This window comes from Sapajus apella, unplaced genomic scaffold, assembly GCF_009761245.1.
Source record: "Sapajus apella isolate SASKATOON/1434 unplaced genomic scaffold, GSC_monkey_1.0 scaffold116, whole genome shotgun sequence".
Taxonomy (NCBI): domain Eukaryota; kingdom Metazoa; phylum Chordata; class Mammalia; order Primates; family Cebidae; genus Sapajus; species Sapajus apella.
Genome location: NW_022437056.1, coordinates 5219082 through 5236124, shown reverse-complemented (window position 1 = coordinate 5236124; position 17043 = coordinate 5219082). Strand labels below are relative to the sequence as shown.

Below are 17043 nucleotides of genomic sequence, written 5' to 3'. Positions count from 1 at the left end.
CACACACACACACACACACACACACACACACACACACACACACACACAGAAATAGGAAACTTAAAATAACAGCAAAATAGGAGAATTTCAAAAAGAAGAAAATTCATCCAGAGTTATGCTAAATGAGGCACAACATGTGACCCAGCAAACAGCCTGGGTGGGAAAGGGAAAAGCGGCCATGAGGACAAATGCAGATACTGCAAGTTCAAGGCCATGGTCTTGACTCTCAGCGGCCAGGTCTGCCTGCTGACTCCTCATTCTGGCTTCTTTACAAGCTTTTAAAGTTAGTGTCTTCCTAGTCTGGGATATAAGGAATGCTTTCTAAAAACGAGTAGATTTAAGTAAAACAATCCCCACTATATATTATTCCTATATGCCACTTCAGCTAAAAGGACTGAGAAACGTCAGACGTGAGCTAGGAGGGGACTTAAGAGGGGAGAAGCCACAGCCTGCCGCTCTCATGAGGTCCCTTCTAGAAGGGCATAGGTGTTCTTTCATTGTCTTCCTAAAAATGGCTGGATGAGGTAAGAGAAAACAGTAGCGGCATGTTGGACAAACAAAAGACTTTTAGATGAGAGAAGAGAATAACAAATTACTTGATTACCAGGTCTTTCTACAATATCAGAACAGTTTGGGGAAAATATACACAAATATTTCACATAATGGATCATAAGGTACTAAAAATTTAATACTTAGGAAGTCATAAAAACTCAAGATAAAGAAATACCAAAAATTTAAGTCAATATATTAATATATGTCTACAGTCAATTATTATTAGTTTGGACCACAAGTAACTGCAGTTTTTGGCCATTACTTATTTTATTTATTTATTTATTTTGAGACAGAGTCTCACTCTGCTGCCCAGGCTGGAGTGCAGTGTTGTAATCTCAGCTCACTGCAAGCTCCGCCTCCTGGGTTCAAGTGATTCTCGTGCCTCAAGTTTCCCAAGTAGCTGGGATTACAGGTGTGGGCCACCACACCTAGCTAATTTTTTGTATTTTTAGTAGGGACAGGGTTTCACCATGTTGGCCAGGCTGGTCTCGAACTCCTGACCTCAGGTGATCTGCCCGCCTTGGCCTCCCAAAGTGCTGGGATTACAGGCATGAACCACTGCACCCAACTGCCATTACTTTCAATGTCAAAATTGTACCAATCTATTAAAATAAATTAGTAATGACCAAGTCACATGCCCCACCTTTCGATAGTAAGACTGATGGGCAATTTAGTAGCTTATCCAAAGACTGCCTCATAAGCATTTTTAAAATGTTATTTTAAAATATAACATTTCTTATATTTTACAATAATAGATCCAAGCATGGGAGCTTGGCAAACATTTTTAATAATAAAATAATAGCAATGAAAAAGTGTTAGGACAGAGCAACAATGCAAACCTTGCTACATCCTGCAGAAGTCAGAGACTTCAGAGCATTTGATGTGCTTGTGTTGGGTTACATGGTTTAAAAAAAAATGCCTAATGTGAAACTAGATACCATATATCCAGGATAACAGGAAAATAAGAAAATGGATGGAAAGTAAACAGCTTTTCCATATAAAGCCCAAGTGAACATATGAAAATGTCTGAGCCAGCCGGGTGAGCTTGCTCACGTCTGTAATGTCAGCCCTTTGAGAGGCCAAGGTGGGTGGGTCGCTTGAGCTCAGGAGTTTGAGACCAGCCCGTGCAACGTGCAAAAACCCCATCTCTACCAAAAAAAAAAAAAAAAAATTAGCCAAGCATGCTGGTGTGCACTTGTAGTCCCAGTTACTTGGGAGGCTTAGTGAGGCACAAGAATTGTTTGAGCCTGGGAGGCAGAGTCTGTAGTGAGCTGATATGGTACCACTGCACTCCAGGCTGGGCAACAGAGTAAGACCCCATCTCAAAAAAAGAAAAGTGGCTGAGTTAAGAAAGGCCACAAAGAGACTGAATTATGTGCCCGCTCTGCTTGAAGGCATTTGTTGAGCAGTTACTGACTTTGTGAAATAGGTTTAAATTCAAATTTGAAAATTTCTGATTAGAAGTAAGATTCTCCAAGCCTTTCAGAATGAGAGATGATCAAACTGAGTGACAGCAGGTGGCTGGTGGTCCAGCTGTTTGATGCTCTTCAGAAAAGTGATGTGGAAAAAGGTTACCATTACTATTGGGCCGACCACGACTTAGATGCCATCCTTCTTTGCCTCCTCACCAAAGTTTACTCATTTTATAACCCTTATGAGTTAAATAGGAGACACAATTTTCCAGTTCCTTTTAGAAATAATCAACATAGAATGTTTGGACCCAAAGAAGACATAGGCCAAATCTATATTCCAGGTGTTAATATTAAAACCTAAACAAACCCTTATGTTGGCCAAGGACTTTATTCTCACAGAAGACTTTTCGTGATAAGAACTTGACCAGCTCTGACTAAGGATAAGCCTAACCCTGCAACCTGTGCTGCGGACCGGCCAAGGCTCCTGCAAATGACAGAAAGACAGGAGCAAACAATGATTCTTTCAATGTCCCTGGTTCTTTGGCAACAATGCCGACTGCCATTTGCATGTGCTATCACATCCTGAATAGGCATGACATGGAGGATGTGAGTAGTCGATTCTTCCTGCTGAAGGGCAGCCAGACGCTAGAGAATCCATGGGAGAGCAGCCCTGGTCAAGCCACAGAGTAGGTCACGAAGGCCCGCACAGCAAGGCTGAGGCTCGTTTCACACTGATGCTATACTGTTTCAATTGGTTTAAACAAGTTTTAAAATAGGAAAGAGAAATGGCAAAGAAGAAATGAAAGTCTAAACAAGTAGTGACAAATGACGAAATGCCAGGCTAAAAATTATATTTTTATATAATGGAAGCATGTGACTTCTAATCTCTCTGTCTACTGACAAATAACTGTGAGAATAGCATTTTGTTTTGAGCAAAGAGAAAATAATTTTGACCTGTGAAATATGATCATTTTATACTTCTTGTCTCATTGTGTGAAATGATAAAATATGCTGGACTAGAAAAATAACATTTATTATTTGACACAAACCCCGTTGTCCAGAACTATCAACCACTTTCCAAAATAGAGACATATGGCTGGGTGCAGTGGCTCATGCAAGTAATCCTGGCACTTTGGGAGGCCAAGGTAGATGCATCACTTGAGGTCAGAAGTTCAAGACCAGCCTGGCCAACATGGTGAAACTCTGTCTGAACCAAAAATATAAAAACTAGCCAGGTGTGGTGGCATGCACCTATAATCCCAGCTACTAGGGAGGTTGGGGCAGGAGAATTGCTTAAACTCAAGAGGCGGAGGTTGCAGTGAGCTGAGATCATGCCACTGCTCTCCAACCTGAGCGATGGAGCGAGATTCCATCCCCAAAAAAAGAAAAGATAAAAAAAGAGATGTGGGGAGAAAAGTAAAAAAGGTCAACACGGCTGGGCACGGTGGCTCAAGCCTGTAATCCCAGCACTTTGGGAGGCCGAGGCGGGTGGATCACGAGGTCAAGAGATCGAGACCATCCTGGTCAACATGGTGAAACCCCGTCTCTACTAAAACTACAAAACATTAGCTGGGCATGGTGGTGCATGCCTTTAATCCCAGCTACTCAGGAGGCTGAGGCAGGAGAATTGCCTGAACCCAGGAGGCGGAGGTTGCGGTGAGCCGAGATCGCGCCATTGCACTCCAGCCTGGGTAACATGAATGAAACTCCGTCTCAAAAAAAAAAAAAAAAAAAAGGTCAACACACTCAGATATTGTGATCTAAGACATGGAGCATTTTCTGAAAACGAAAAATATGCTAAAATAAGATACTTGGGTGAATAAAAAATGTTTTGGTTATGTTTTCATGTAGCTTGGGTGCTTTAATGGAAAGGAAGTTCAAAAGTTAAACTAATTAACAAATAATAAATAGGAACTTCATTGTGTCACATAGGTATTAAATCAGACCACAAGACTTGAACTTCAGCTCCTGGAACACTCCCTCTCGACAAACAAATTGGAAAAACAGATTTTGGACCAGACCAGTGAAATAAACAAATTGCAAGATAAGAACAGGTAATAATAACAGTGCAAAAACATTTATAATTCAGAATTGTACACTTTCGAGATATGAAAGTTGGTCTCAAATGATGAATTCCCAGAATGGTGAGTTTACTCATGTCTAGTGTTAAGGGTCAGGAACTTCACGAGGGAGGAGATGGGAAAGGGCTTGGAGACAATTCCTGCACAGGCACAGATCTGCTAACACAGTCCTGGGTTTTGCCTGCATTCCCTGTCCCCTTAAAGGTCCTCTTACAGTAATCCTCCAAACCCTGCCTGAGTATTATACATGCTAATCTGTTTCAAAAACACAGCTAGTGTGTGGAGTGAAAGCACCGCTGGCCTAGGCATTTTTTTTCAGTATTAACTTGACCAAGATCCTTTGCCCTTGGGGACTCAGTTTCATTCAACACACAATGATCTACAATGCGGAAGCTACACTTAGACTGTAAGCCAATGCACACTCTATGATCCAATGCTTCCTCTTCAAACACATGATAAAGTAAAACCAAAAATTAATATTAAACATGGTTATATTAATATTTAAATAAAATTAGAAAAATCCCAAGATCGACAATAGAAAAAAAAAATTGTAGGTGATAGATAGAGACTGTTTTCATAGGTTTGTTCCACTTGGAGACATAAGAGGATAATTTTATGCACACAACTGACGTGCCTATTTCCTTGTTTTTAATCAAGACGTGTATATACAACACGGAACAAGGCTATAACAATATATTCTATTTGACAATTTAAATAATTCTTTATTCTTAACCAGAAATGATGATGTACTTCTTGTTTAATAATTGTTCTTTGCTGTTAATCAAGAACTAAGCTGAAATAATTCTTTTATACCAAGTTTAAGTCATTATTGATTTAGGGTTTTGAAGAGCAAATCAATTTTTTAATTCAAATATTTTTCTTTCATGTTTCAGATTTCTCTTCTACAAAATGGTAAATGAACATTCGAGACTAATTATTGAGATATAACAATCCTGCTAATTTCATTTACTTTTAAGTTTTTTTGTTTGTTTGTTTGTTTTTTTAGACAGGGTCTCACTCTGGTTGCCCTGGCTGGAGTGCAGTGGTGCCATTTCAGCTCACTGCATCCTCGACCTCCTGGGCTCATGTGATTCTCCCATGTCAGCCTCCCAAGTAGCTGGGACTACAGGCAGGTGTCACCACACCCGGCTGATTTTTTGTACTTTTTTTTAGTAGAGACAAGGTTTTTCCATGTAGCCTAGGCTGGTCTTGAACCCCTGGACTCAAGCAATCTGCCCGCCTCAGCCTCTTAAAGTGCTGGGATTATAGGCATGAGCTACCATACCAGGCCTCATTTTTAAAAAATAGTCTTAGTAATGTTCTCTGCAACATACTGTAGTGACTCCAGGAGCATATGGAAGCTGGAGATGACTTTTCTCTTGCCTTTTATACCACGATGTCCATGACAAACCCAGGCTGTGTCCAGTTTGTGGAACATACCTCAGTACTGAATACTGTTTCCCCATTTGGGTTTCAAATTTAGCATGCTACAATGCTAAAATTACCAATTTGGGTCAATTATGTCCCCCAAATATCATCTTTGCAAATATATGTCCAATCATACTGCTTTTCAACTATGCCTGCAAGAAGAATAAGCTTTTTCTCATCAGCTGTAGAAATCATATTCTCTTTTGTCACAAATATGAAATGAAATAATAGAAAGGTTTTTTACATCAACAGTTATAAATACTTTTTTTAAAATTTTATCACATTTTAGGTTTTGGGGTACATGTGAAGAACATGCAAGATTGTTGCATAGGTACACACGTGGCAGTGTGATTTGCTGCCTTCCTCCCCGTCACCTATATCTGGCAACTCTCCCCTTGCTATCTCTCCCTAGCTCCCCATCCCCCACCGTCCCTCCCCCCTAGTGTTGATGATTTTACAGGTGTATGGGTTCTGCATGCTGTGTTTTCTACATTAAATTCCGACTGGCCTAAGATTTTATTTGCAACAACATCATTACAAAAATATGCAAATGGTATTTCACATTGGGCAAATAATATTTTAAATAATCTTCTATAATTTCCCAAAAGTGCAGTTGCTTTCTTTATAGAGTAGATTCAAGCCAGGCAGGGTGGCTCATGCCTGTAATCCCAGCACTCTGGGAGGCCAAAGTGATAGGATTTCTTGAGGCTGGGAGTTTGAGACCAGCCAGGGCAACATAATGAGAACTAATTTCTACAAAAAATAAAAAAGTTAGCCAGGTGTGGTGGCACGTACTTGTAATCCCTGCTATTTGGGAGGCTGAGACAGGAGGATAACTTGAGCCCAGGAGTCTGATACCAGCCTGGGCAACATAGACCCCCATCTCTCCAAAATCACATACTGATTCACAATGATCAGGGAGCTGGAATACATTTCAGAGCTGCAATTGAATATCTAATAACTATTATTAATACTGATTGTTACTCTTTATGGGTAAGACACTTAATGGATAGTCAGTTCCTTGGCTGGTTAATATTGTTTGCAGGCTTAAAGATTCAGAAAATGTTACTGTCAAAAAAAAAAGGTGGATTTACAGATTATTTGAACTAAAAGGGGCCCCAGTGGTCATCTAATCGGATGCCTTCATTTTCCATAGAGCTTAGTTTAGATAGATAGATATTCACCTAGACAGACATGCACCTGAGGTCCACAGCAGGGTGGCTGCTCACGTGACACAGGTGGGATTCCCAGCCCAAGGCTCCTTCCTTTTGTCTGAAGGTGCTAGTGACACCTAAGGTGACGTCTTAGGGTCTTCATTTTCTCTTCAGTGAAACTGATTTTCCTACGTACTCCCAGTGATCACTTCTATTTACAGTCCTTACATGGCCATAAGGGTAGGTTTTCCTCAAGGAAGACATTCATAGCCTTGTCTTTTTAGTTTGATGTTGTGAAAATCATCAAAACATCTAACCTTTCACAGTCTTAAGACTATGGTTCATGATGCTTTCATTTCTTGATTTTTCTCCAAAACCCTAAAAAACATCTTGTACATAGTAGGTATTCAGTACATCACTGTTTAAGATAAACAGAAGATAAGACATGATCTGAACCCAACTATCACTCAGTGAAGCATCCATGTCAATTTCACATGCTTCAGTTCCTAGGAAACTAAGTGATTGAGGAGGCTTTAGATAATTCACAGCAGGGTTAAATGGCCGATTCAAGGTTTCTTAATCAAATAAGTGGGAAATAATTTTTCTCTGCTCTTCACATGCCTTCTCCAAAAAGTTAGTGAAATGTATAGAATATTTCACTAGCTGTAACGTGACATTAACAGAAGCTGTAGTAAACCAGAATATAATTCTGAAACATAAGATGCCATCATTGATATATTTCATTATTAAATAAGATATCTGACTTATACAGGACTCAAAAAAGGGAATAAGAGGTCCTCTTCCTTTAAAACAAAACTTTGCAATATGCAAATTCATGTGTACCAAACTTTATATTGGAAGGAAAATGTTAGAGATAGGAATTTGACATCTGGTCACTGTTTTACTATTTTTAAAAGTGTCTATATTTTGAAAGCTTTATTTACTGGCCTTGTACAAACAGAATGAAGATCTTGAGATGTCTTTAGTTGCTGCTTTTCCTGCAGTTATTACAGAAAGCCTCTTTAGGTACCTCTTTATAATGTAGTGTCAGGCTATCGAATTTTCCTCTTGTATTTTAGCTACAAAACAAACTACCAGCCGGGCATGATAGCTGACACCTGTAATCCCAGCACTTTGGGAGGCCAAGACAGGTGGATCACCAAGTCAGGAGTTCGAGATCAACCTGGCCAACATGGGAAAATGCCATCTCACTAAAAATACAAAAAATTAGTTGAGCATGGTGGCAGGCACCTGCAATCCTAGCTACTTGGGAAGCTGAGGCAGGAGAATCACTTGAATCTGGGAGGCAGAGGTTGGAGCAAGCCAAGGTCATGCAACTCACCAGCCTGGACGACAGTGCGAGACTCTGTCTCAAAAACAAAAACAAAAACACCTGCCAAGGACCTTGACTGTGTATGTCTTTGAGTTTGTTCCTGGGAAACAGTTAACATTCTGAAATGCTTCTTATTTACATAGACTCTGCTCTCTTAGATTTGTTTCCTCTGGTTTAATGGATAGGAACTATTTTTCGTTTAAAGTGGTATGCTCTTCACTGAACGTATGTATAGTAATATATGTCTATAAATTAAAATTAGAAACAAAAACTATATAACCTTTAATAAAATCTCTTAGGACTTATATGGCATAACTTTCCCAGCTCTCTAAATAATTTTTAAAAAGTTCTTCAAGGGGCTTCCTCACATATTAACTGTTATGTATTAAGTATAAGCGACACTGCTGGTTAGATATTTTAGAAGGAAGGGGGCCGCATTAAAAGAGAGAGAGAAGCAGATTTCAGGGTCAGAAAGTTCTGTGATTGGATTCTGATCCTGTGACCTGCTGTGTGGGATTTTAGGTATGTGATTCATTGTCCCTACCTTTCTTTTCTTTTTTTTTTTTGTTTTTGAGATGATGTCGCACTCTGTCACCCAGGCGGGAGTGCAATGGCACAATCTTGGCTCACTGCAGCCTCTGCCTTCCGGGTTCAAGTGATTTTCCTGTCTCAGTCTCCCAAGTAGCTGGGATTACATGCATGTTCCACCACACTTGGCTAATTTTTATATTTTTAGTAAAGACAGGGTTTCATCAGGTTGGTCAGCCTGGTCCTGAACTCCTAGCCTCAGTGATCACCTGCCTCAGCCTTCCAAAGGGCTGGGATTACAGGCATAAGCCACTGTGCCCAGCCCTCAATGTCCCTAAGTTTCAGTTTCCTCACTGGAAATGGGGATAATGTGGATAGTAATGTTAGTAAACATTCATTGAGTGTTACTGCGTGGCAGGAGCTAGTGTAAGCATTTACATTTTAAAACTCATTTGCTCCTCAGACCAACCCCATGACCTAGGTAATATTACCCTAATTGACAGGTGAGGACATTGATGCATAGGGTGACCAAATAAACTGCTCCAAATCACAGGGCTGGTGAGCCAGGATGTGAATCTGGTAGCTGTATTTACCTCCTTGTGGAGGAGTGTTTCTCACATAGCATTAAATGCTGTTATTATAATTAGGACTAATATTAAAATATAAATAATTTAGGAGAAAGCTAACATCCTACCCAAAAGTCCAGCCCAATTGAAACTCCCCTCTTGAAAAAGCACTTCATGAACACTAAGCTTGAAGAGCAGCACCCTTCCTCTGAACACTTCAGCATCTAATTCATGTAACACCCATGTCCCACCTATCCTGGCCCAGATGGGGAACCTTTCCTTATGTGTATGCCTAAGTCTGCATGTACACACATATATGCTTACAAGTTTACATATACACACACACTTATATATCTAATCTTTTCAGCAAGTTTCGGAGATTCCCTAGGGCTCTGGTAACATCACTTTATAACCTCTACAATATCTTAACAGAGTGCCTTGGGGAAGTAGAAATTCAATAAGCATAAAAGATTTCATTAATAGCTTTCACTAACTAACAATTCTTTTCCTTACAAGTTTCCTAGAAAAGAAGGTGCTAGCTATGGAAGATAATCACATTGTCCAACTGCAGTCAATAAAAGAAGAGAAAGATCAGCTACAGGTGTTAGTATCCAGGCAAAATTCCATCATTGAAGAACTAGAAAAAAAGTTAGTGACTGCCACGGTGAATAATTCTGTTCTTCAAAGGCAGCAACATCATCTCATGGAGACGGTTAACAATTTAGTGACTATGATGTCCACATCAAACCGTAAGTAAAGTACATATCGTTTTTTTTCTTCAGCTTTAATAACCTTTAGTCAGTAAAATTCTCAAAATACTAAAAAATTCTCATCTTTCAGAAAAGGCACTACTTCTCATATATTTCTTATGAAATATTGACCAGTTCAAATGAAGGAAGAAGAGAAGGGGAAACACATATTATCCTAATTATTATGAAGCAAACACCCCAAACATACTTTTGATTTACGGCAGTAAAGAGCCTACTTTTAGTTAGTTCCATCATTAACTAGAAGGTCATTCTTCTAGTTGACTGTGCAAATTACTAAACCACCACAAGTATTAATTTATTTGGGTTTTAAATGGTAAAAATTATATCAGACCCATGGGATGGCGATTAAGATGAAATGATATATACTCTCAGTGAATGGCATAAACTGGCACTTGAGAGACGCCAGTTCTCTCCTCTTGCCAGGCTCTTAAGCACGTTTTGCTTTCCTTATTGTTGTTTTACTTTCCAGCTTCTCTTAGATATCGGAGGGAAGGGCAGGGTGTGGTGGCTCATGCCTGTAATTCCAGCACTTTGCGAGGCTGAGGCAGGCAGATCATTTGAGGTCAGGAGTTCGAGACCAGCCTGCCCAACATGGTGAAAGCCTATCTCTACTAAAAATACAAAATTTAGGCCGGGCGCGGTGGCTCAAGCCTGTAATCCCAGCACTTTGGGAGGCCGAGGCGGGTGGATCACGAGGTCAAGAGATCGAGACCATCCTGGTCAACATGGTGAAACCCCGTCTCTATTAAAAATACAAAAAATTAGCTGGGCATGGTGGTGCGTGCCTGTAATCCCAGCTATTCAGGAAGCTGAGGCAGGAGAATTGCCTGAACCCAGGAGGCGGAGGTTGCGGTGAGCCGAGATTGCGCCATCGCACTCCAGCCTGGGTAACATGCGTGAAACTCCGTCTCAAAAAAAAAAAAAAAAAATACAAAATTTAGCTGGGTGTGGTGGTGGGCACTTGCAATCCCAGCTACTCAGGGGGCTGAGGCAGGAGAATCACTTGAACCCAGGAAGTGGAGGGTGCAGTGAGCTGAGATTGTGCCACTGTGCCACACTCCAGCCTGGGCAACAGAGTGAGACTCTCTCTCTAAAAAAAAAAAAAAAAGATATTAGAGGGAAGAAGGGATGAATCTTTGGTTCTTAAAGATGTGATGAACAATCTCTGTGGCATTTTTATTTAAATTTTTTTCTTTTTGCATTCTTTCTTTCTTTCTTTTTCTGAGAAAGAGTTTCGCTTTTGTTGCCCAGACCGTAGTGCACTGGCACAATCTCAGCTCACTGCAACCTTGCCTCCCAGGTTCAAGTGATTCTCCTACCTCAGCCTCCCTAGTAGCTGGTATTACAGGCATGTGACACCATGCCCCGGTAATTTTTGTATTTTTAGATGGGGTTTTACCATGTTGACCAGGCTGTTCTTGAACTCCCGGCCTCAGGTGATCAGCCCACCTCGGTCTCCCAAAGTGCTGTGATTACAGGCATGAGCCACTGTGCCCAGTCAAGTTTTTTTCTTAAAAGAACTGGGTTGATGGTTTATTTCATAATGTCCTTTCAGACTACAATCTTTCGACACAGACCCACTTTGCACATGAGTCATGTAGGTGAATTCTTCGGTTCCATAAGGAATAGGCTCCCACATTTTCCTTGGTCATACAGTTACGGCAGTTTTAACAGAAATACTTAAACAAGGTTTCTACTTAAACAAATAAACAGAAATAGTAGCACAATCTTGATGAGAAGGAGTAGCTTTGTCACTGGGCTACCAGTCTGCCATACCTGCTTTACAGCTAGAGTCTAACTCTCTCATACTTTAGAAAAGTCATATTTTTTAGGTTACACTCACAGAAAAGGAAAGGCGATCACCTGATGCTGGCTGGCGGGAACAAGATAGAGTGAGTGCCAGTTCTCAACCACCCTATCTTGTAATAATGGACCAAAGTAGAGAGGACTGTGTAGCTCAGATTCTAGCAGAAAAAAGAAAAAAAAAGCCCATGCAAAAGACCAGCGGAATTGGTCTCTGATTCCCTCCCACACCATCTAGTCCATGAAGGTCTGTGCCGTGGGAAGTCTCTAGGATAAAATATAAATAGTGGCAAGAATACAAACACATACATACACACATTTTTTTAATGTGACAAAAAAGGGTCTGGGCGTGGTGGCTCATGCCTGTAATCCCAGCACTTTGGGAGGTCGAGGTGGGCGGATCACCTAAATTCAGGAAATTGAGACCAGCCTGGCCAACATGGTAAAACCCCATCTTCACTAAAAATACAATAAATTAGACAGGTGAGCTGGTGCACGCCTGTAATCCCAGCTACTCGAGAGGCTGAGGCAGGAGAGTTGCTTGAACCCAGGAGGTAGAGGTTGCAGTGAGCTGAGATCATGCCACTGCACTATAGCCTGGGTAACAAGAGTGAAACATCATCTCAAAAAAAAAGAAAGAAAGAAAGAAAAAAAAAAAAAGAAAAAAAAGGGAATGGGAAATCCAAATATTGAGAGCAGAATAAAAATGGAAGAAGTTTTGTAGCCCTAGAATTTTCAGACTTAGGAGAAGAATGCAAGACACAGATAAATAAACGTTACACTATTCTACCCTCTCTGTAATGCAAACTGCTACTGGGTAGCTGCTAAAGTCCAAAGGAAACTAAATGTTTCCATCCAACATTCCAAAGAAGAGACTTGGCCTCAGGTATGTAAGAAAGAAAAGAACAGACACAACGGCCTCACTGGGATAATGGCCTGAAGGGACAGGCAAGGGGGTCATGACACAGGTAACAACGTTTAGGGATATTGTTTTTAAATTCTTCTGCACTAAGTTTACTCTACTCAAGATGAAAGATCTCCAAAAAGTAATAATATTTGTGACTGTGAAGTACTTTCATTACACGTAATTGATGATCGACAAAGGAAGTCTGGATTATTTGAAGTATTTTAATTACACGGAATTGATGACCAACATGTAAATATTCAACTTTGAGAATTAATAACAAAACAGGCTGAAAGAAAACTTTTGGGGAAGGTTAAAAAAGTGGAACGGCCTTTTGCTTACTTAAGAATTCCAAAGTAATAAAACTCCGCAAATGTTTGGGTCTCAAAATAACAAATCTTTGTCTTTTTATGTACTCTGTTTAAATGCCTATTTTTTGTTTAAAAGCAGCCAGGAGCCCCATTGTTGCTAGAGAAGAACAAATCAGCTTCAGAGACTGTGCTGAAGTATTCAAATCAGGACAAACCACGAACGGCATCTATATGTTAACATTCCCTAATTCTACGGAAGAGACCAAGGTGAGGCGTTCGTCCCCCATTACTAACTCCCTGGCTCTAGGCAGGCCACTTTAGAGAGTGGGGAACCAGGGAGCAGAAGTCTCTCCCCAACGACCTCCCCGAGCCTCACACAGTACAAAGCCACTGTTACTGTGCAGCCACCTCACACAGGGCACTTGCCAAGGGCTCTACGTTCCACTGCTGTGCAGAAATACAGAAGCCACATAGGAATGACGTGGAAATGTTATCCTCGGCAAGAAACATCCTCCTTGCATTTTGCTTGACTAACGCTTACTGTTAGTTGTTCCTCCTGAGGTGCCAGATTCATTTCATTAATTTTAAAGAAAATGTCTTCTAGAAACTGAAGTTCAAATAACCATAGTACATCAGCTATAGAGGTTTCATGAAATTAATAATTTCTACTGCCGTGCCAAAGACACTTTTCAGTGATGCTAGTGTTCCTTTCGTTTGTGTCTGTGACTTGCACGGTTTGCTACCGCTGCCTTGCCTCATGCGGGGACGGTAGCAGTTTTATCTACCATGGCCTTTGCTCTATCTGAGCAAATGCTAACACAGTGCCTCGGACCAGAGGTGTCTCAGCATCATGAAAACTGCTTCAACCTTGTGGACTTGCTGATAGGGTCTCAGGGACACACAGGACTCTGAGGACCACACCATGAGAACCGCTGGGGCAGGTGATTCTAACCTCATCTAACACAGTCTGGAAGACTCAAAACACACCAAAGACAGCATTCCTTTTCTTCTCAAGCAGGGGAGTTCACTTCAAGGCATATGTTCATTTATTGTGTGTAAAGTGAGGGCACAGCCAGTACTCACAGCAGGCAGAGCCACAACACAGCTTACCTCAGTTATTCCTCGCTCTGCAAGCTCACTCAGTGAGCCCGTCTCCTGAGCTTTAGATGAGGGAAAAAAAGAAAAAAATCACTCTTGGAGAATGTTTCAATATGGCTTCTCTTCTCTTAAACATTTGATAGGGCAGAATGATATTATAAGAGAATCAGTGTGAAGTGTTATAGGAATACCGGATGACTGCATATATTAAATGTCTATAAATATATAGCTAGTGCTCGACTTAACGACCACGATTGGTTCCGACAGACCGGTCGCAACACGATTTGGTCGTAAGTTGAGTAGGCTATATGCACACGGAGATGGTAGTGCTGCTGGAAGCTGGTCCGCACTGTCGTACGCCCAGCTGGGCAACGTTTGTGCTGCCAGACTCGGAGCAGTCGTGGCTAGCAATTGTGATTGTAAAGTCAAATGGTCGTAAGTTGCATAGGTCGTAAGTCGATCAATACCTGTATTTGCATATATATGTCCAAGCAGCTACATATTGAACCAACACAAATAACGACAGAGAATACACTGGATGCTGTACCAAAATGGAAATTTTAGGGGCTCTGGAAGTATTATCTCTTTTAACTATTATCCTAAGTATTTAATATGGTATTAAAGAAAAACACTTTAAAAATACAAGCATTAGGGTTTTAAAGACCTGGAACTTGAAACAGTAACATATATCTTGATTAAGAATGAAAAAGATAAATATTATTATATTCAACATAATACTTTCCAGAGAAACCTTTCTAATTCATTCATGCTGCGTTAAATCAACCCTGAAAATTAGTTAATGTCCCTAGTGCCCTAGAAGCAGTACAACAGGGGAAGGAAGGGAACGGACCCACAAACAACACAGTCTGCTGCAGAAGAAAAAGCAGGGAACAGACTCTAGGCTATGTGTTTTGATCTCTTTTGCTATCTGGTTTTCATGACAATTCTTTGCATGCCACTGTCCGTCACCAGATGTTGGCATGTTCTTGGCCTAGTGGTAATGGGGACAGCAGTGTCAAGGTGGCGGACAGAGAATGCCTGTGAAATGAGGATGCCTGGAAAGTGCCGCAGAGGGACAGCCCTGCTAACCAGGTGGCCCTGTTGTGTTGCTGGATGTATGTTTTTCAGCCTAAGCACAAGCTTCCCACCCAGTTCACTGTCCCACCCTCCCCCTCTGCCCTGGAATGACTGAAATACTCTGCAGAAAGATGAAAATATATAGTACTCCGAGATTATAGGAGCCTCAGGTCATGGTTGGAAACATTAGGATTTATATTCCCTTTAAACACTTGCAGTAAAAGAAACTCATTTACACAGCAGGGAACAATAAGCTTTCAAAAACCTCAATTTTCTATTCTTGAAAATAAATGGTGTCGCTTGCTACCTCTAAATTCCTTTTGGGACTTAAGACTCCATAACTCACAAGCTGATCCAGGGAGAGACAGACAGATGTGGATGTAAATCCTGGCTCTGCCATTTGCGGCTCTGGGCAAGTCATGTAACCTTTCTGAGCACTCAGTTTCCTAACATGTAACACAACAATGATACCCTCAGCCTGAGAGGTTGTGTCAACACAGGGCCAGCCTCTGGGGTACAACCTGGGGCAGTAAATGGGAGTGGTCACCATTTTCACTCCCTCCAAAGACTACCAGATAACTTCTCTGCCTGGCAGTGTACCCCCTTCTGCCCTAGTTCATCTAATTCAAGAAAAGAACATTCAATTGGTCTTTCAGCAGATCTTTTCCTAAAAGGACAATATATTGCAACTTCAGTTTTAAAAAATTCCTTAGGTTCTCGTACAAGAGAGAGACTGCAAGATGGCATTTATCAAAAGCGTGGATACTTTTGCTAGAGACATGGTCATTTCCTTCCTTACATTTCACAGGACCCCTGAATCCTAATGTTTGTCTCTATGTTTGCTATTTAATCCGGCACTTAACCACGGCCTCAAAGTTGAAGCAAGTCAAGGATTATTTGCTGAAAAACATCAAGCTTTATAGGAAGATATCAGGTTCCTGCACCATGCAGCAGTGGAGATTCAAAACATTAACTGCCCTTAGGTTTGTTGTCATTGGAGTGGTAAGGTCTTGGGAAATAGCTGAGGACTTCTCTTCTGATCCTGATATAATCGATTTCAGCACTTTTACTCAGTGTCTTCTGGCTGTGTGGCTAACTCTATTTGGACACTATCTTTCTCTGCAAGTTTTATAGTCCAATTAACGCTAATACGCCAGTTTTTACAAATCCTCTGTTCTTTTTTCTAAAAACCTGGATGGAGTACTAAGAAAATGCTCTAATAACCTTATCATCATCACTAATGGAATCAAAGAGAATACTGATACGTCTCGAATCATTTATGTGCTGGCAGTGACTCTCAAGACATTTGAGAGTATTGCCTCTCAACTTCCATAACAAGATAAACTTGCTCTCTGAACAACAGAGAACATGTATTTAAATACTGGTAACTTCATAGCAGTGATTTTGACACTGAAGAATCAAATATTCTTGGAACAAGGATAGGCTCATCAAGAACCATATTAATGCTTTCGACCCAAGGGCATGCCATTCAGGATACAGAATTAACTTCAGTATATATACATGAATCCTCAAACCAAAATAGCCTATTCCGCTAGTTTGTAAAATAGTTTTTTTAAAGACATATTGACAGAAGTGCGCAGCACTGACCATGTTGTTGACTGCAGGCAAATAAGAGGCAGTATTATTCATGAACTGATTTAAACTTGGAACTGTGTTGAGGGACTTTTGGCCTATTAACAAAAGAGTCAGGTTTCTCTGTTTTGGCAACATGATGTCAGTGGAAAAAAACATAACAGGAATTAAAGAGATCTTATTCAAATCCTATATATCACTTGGTAGGTGAGTAACTGATCAAATTAATCTAACTTTACTAAATCTTTTCTCCTTTCAAAAATGCAGAATTGTGATAGTACAGCACAGTTGCTGTGAGACTATAGATAATATACACAAAGTATCTGGCAGAGTGCTTGGATCAGAGTGGTGTGTAGCAATGATAATAAGAATTACAGCAATACACAATGATAATAAGGGGTTAGCTTGGGTAGACTGATCTTCTAGGTCTGAT

The 17043-nt window shown here is 40.6% G+C and overlaps 2 protein-coding genes across 4 annotated transcripts in view; one reads left to right on the top strand and one right to left on the bottom strand.

Annotated features, from left to right (window-relative positions):
• MCPH1 (microcephalin 1) overlaps positions 1 to 17043 on the bottom strand; it is a 245455-nt gene that overhangs the window by 114662 nt on the left and 113750 nt on the right. The gene's annotated exons all lie outside the window — the stretch shown is intronic.
• Positions 1 to 17043, top strand: part of ANGPT2 (angiopoietin 2) — a 63158-nt gene that overhangs the window by 33990 nt on the left and 12125 nt on the right. Inside the window, exons 3-5 of one of the 2 annotated variants that reach the window (XM_032260311.1) lie at positions 3897 to 4018; positions 9571 to 9803; positions 12979 to 13109. In XM_032260311.1, the coding sequence (XP_032116202.1) occupies positions 3897 to 4018; positions 9571 to 9803; positions 12979 to 13109 (486 nt within the window). Of the gene's footprint in view, positions 1 to 3896; positions 4019 to 9570; positions 9808 to 12978; positions 13110 to 17043 lie in introns of both variants that reach the window. The other variant, XM_032260312.1, reaches the window with a different exon arrangement.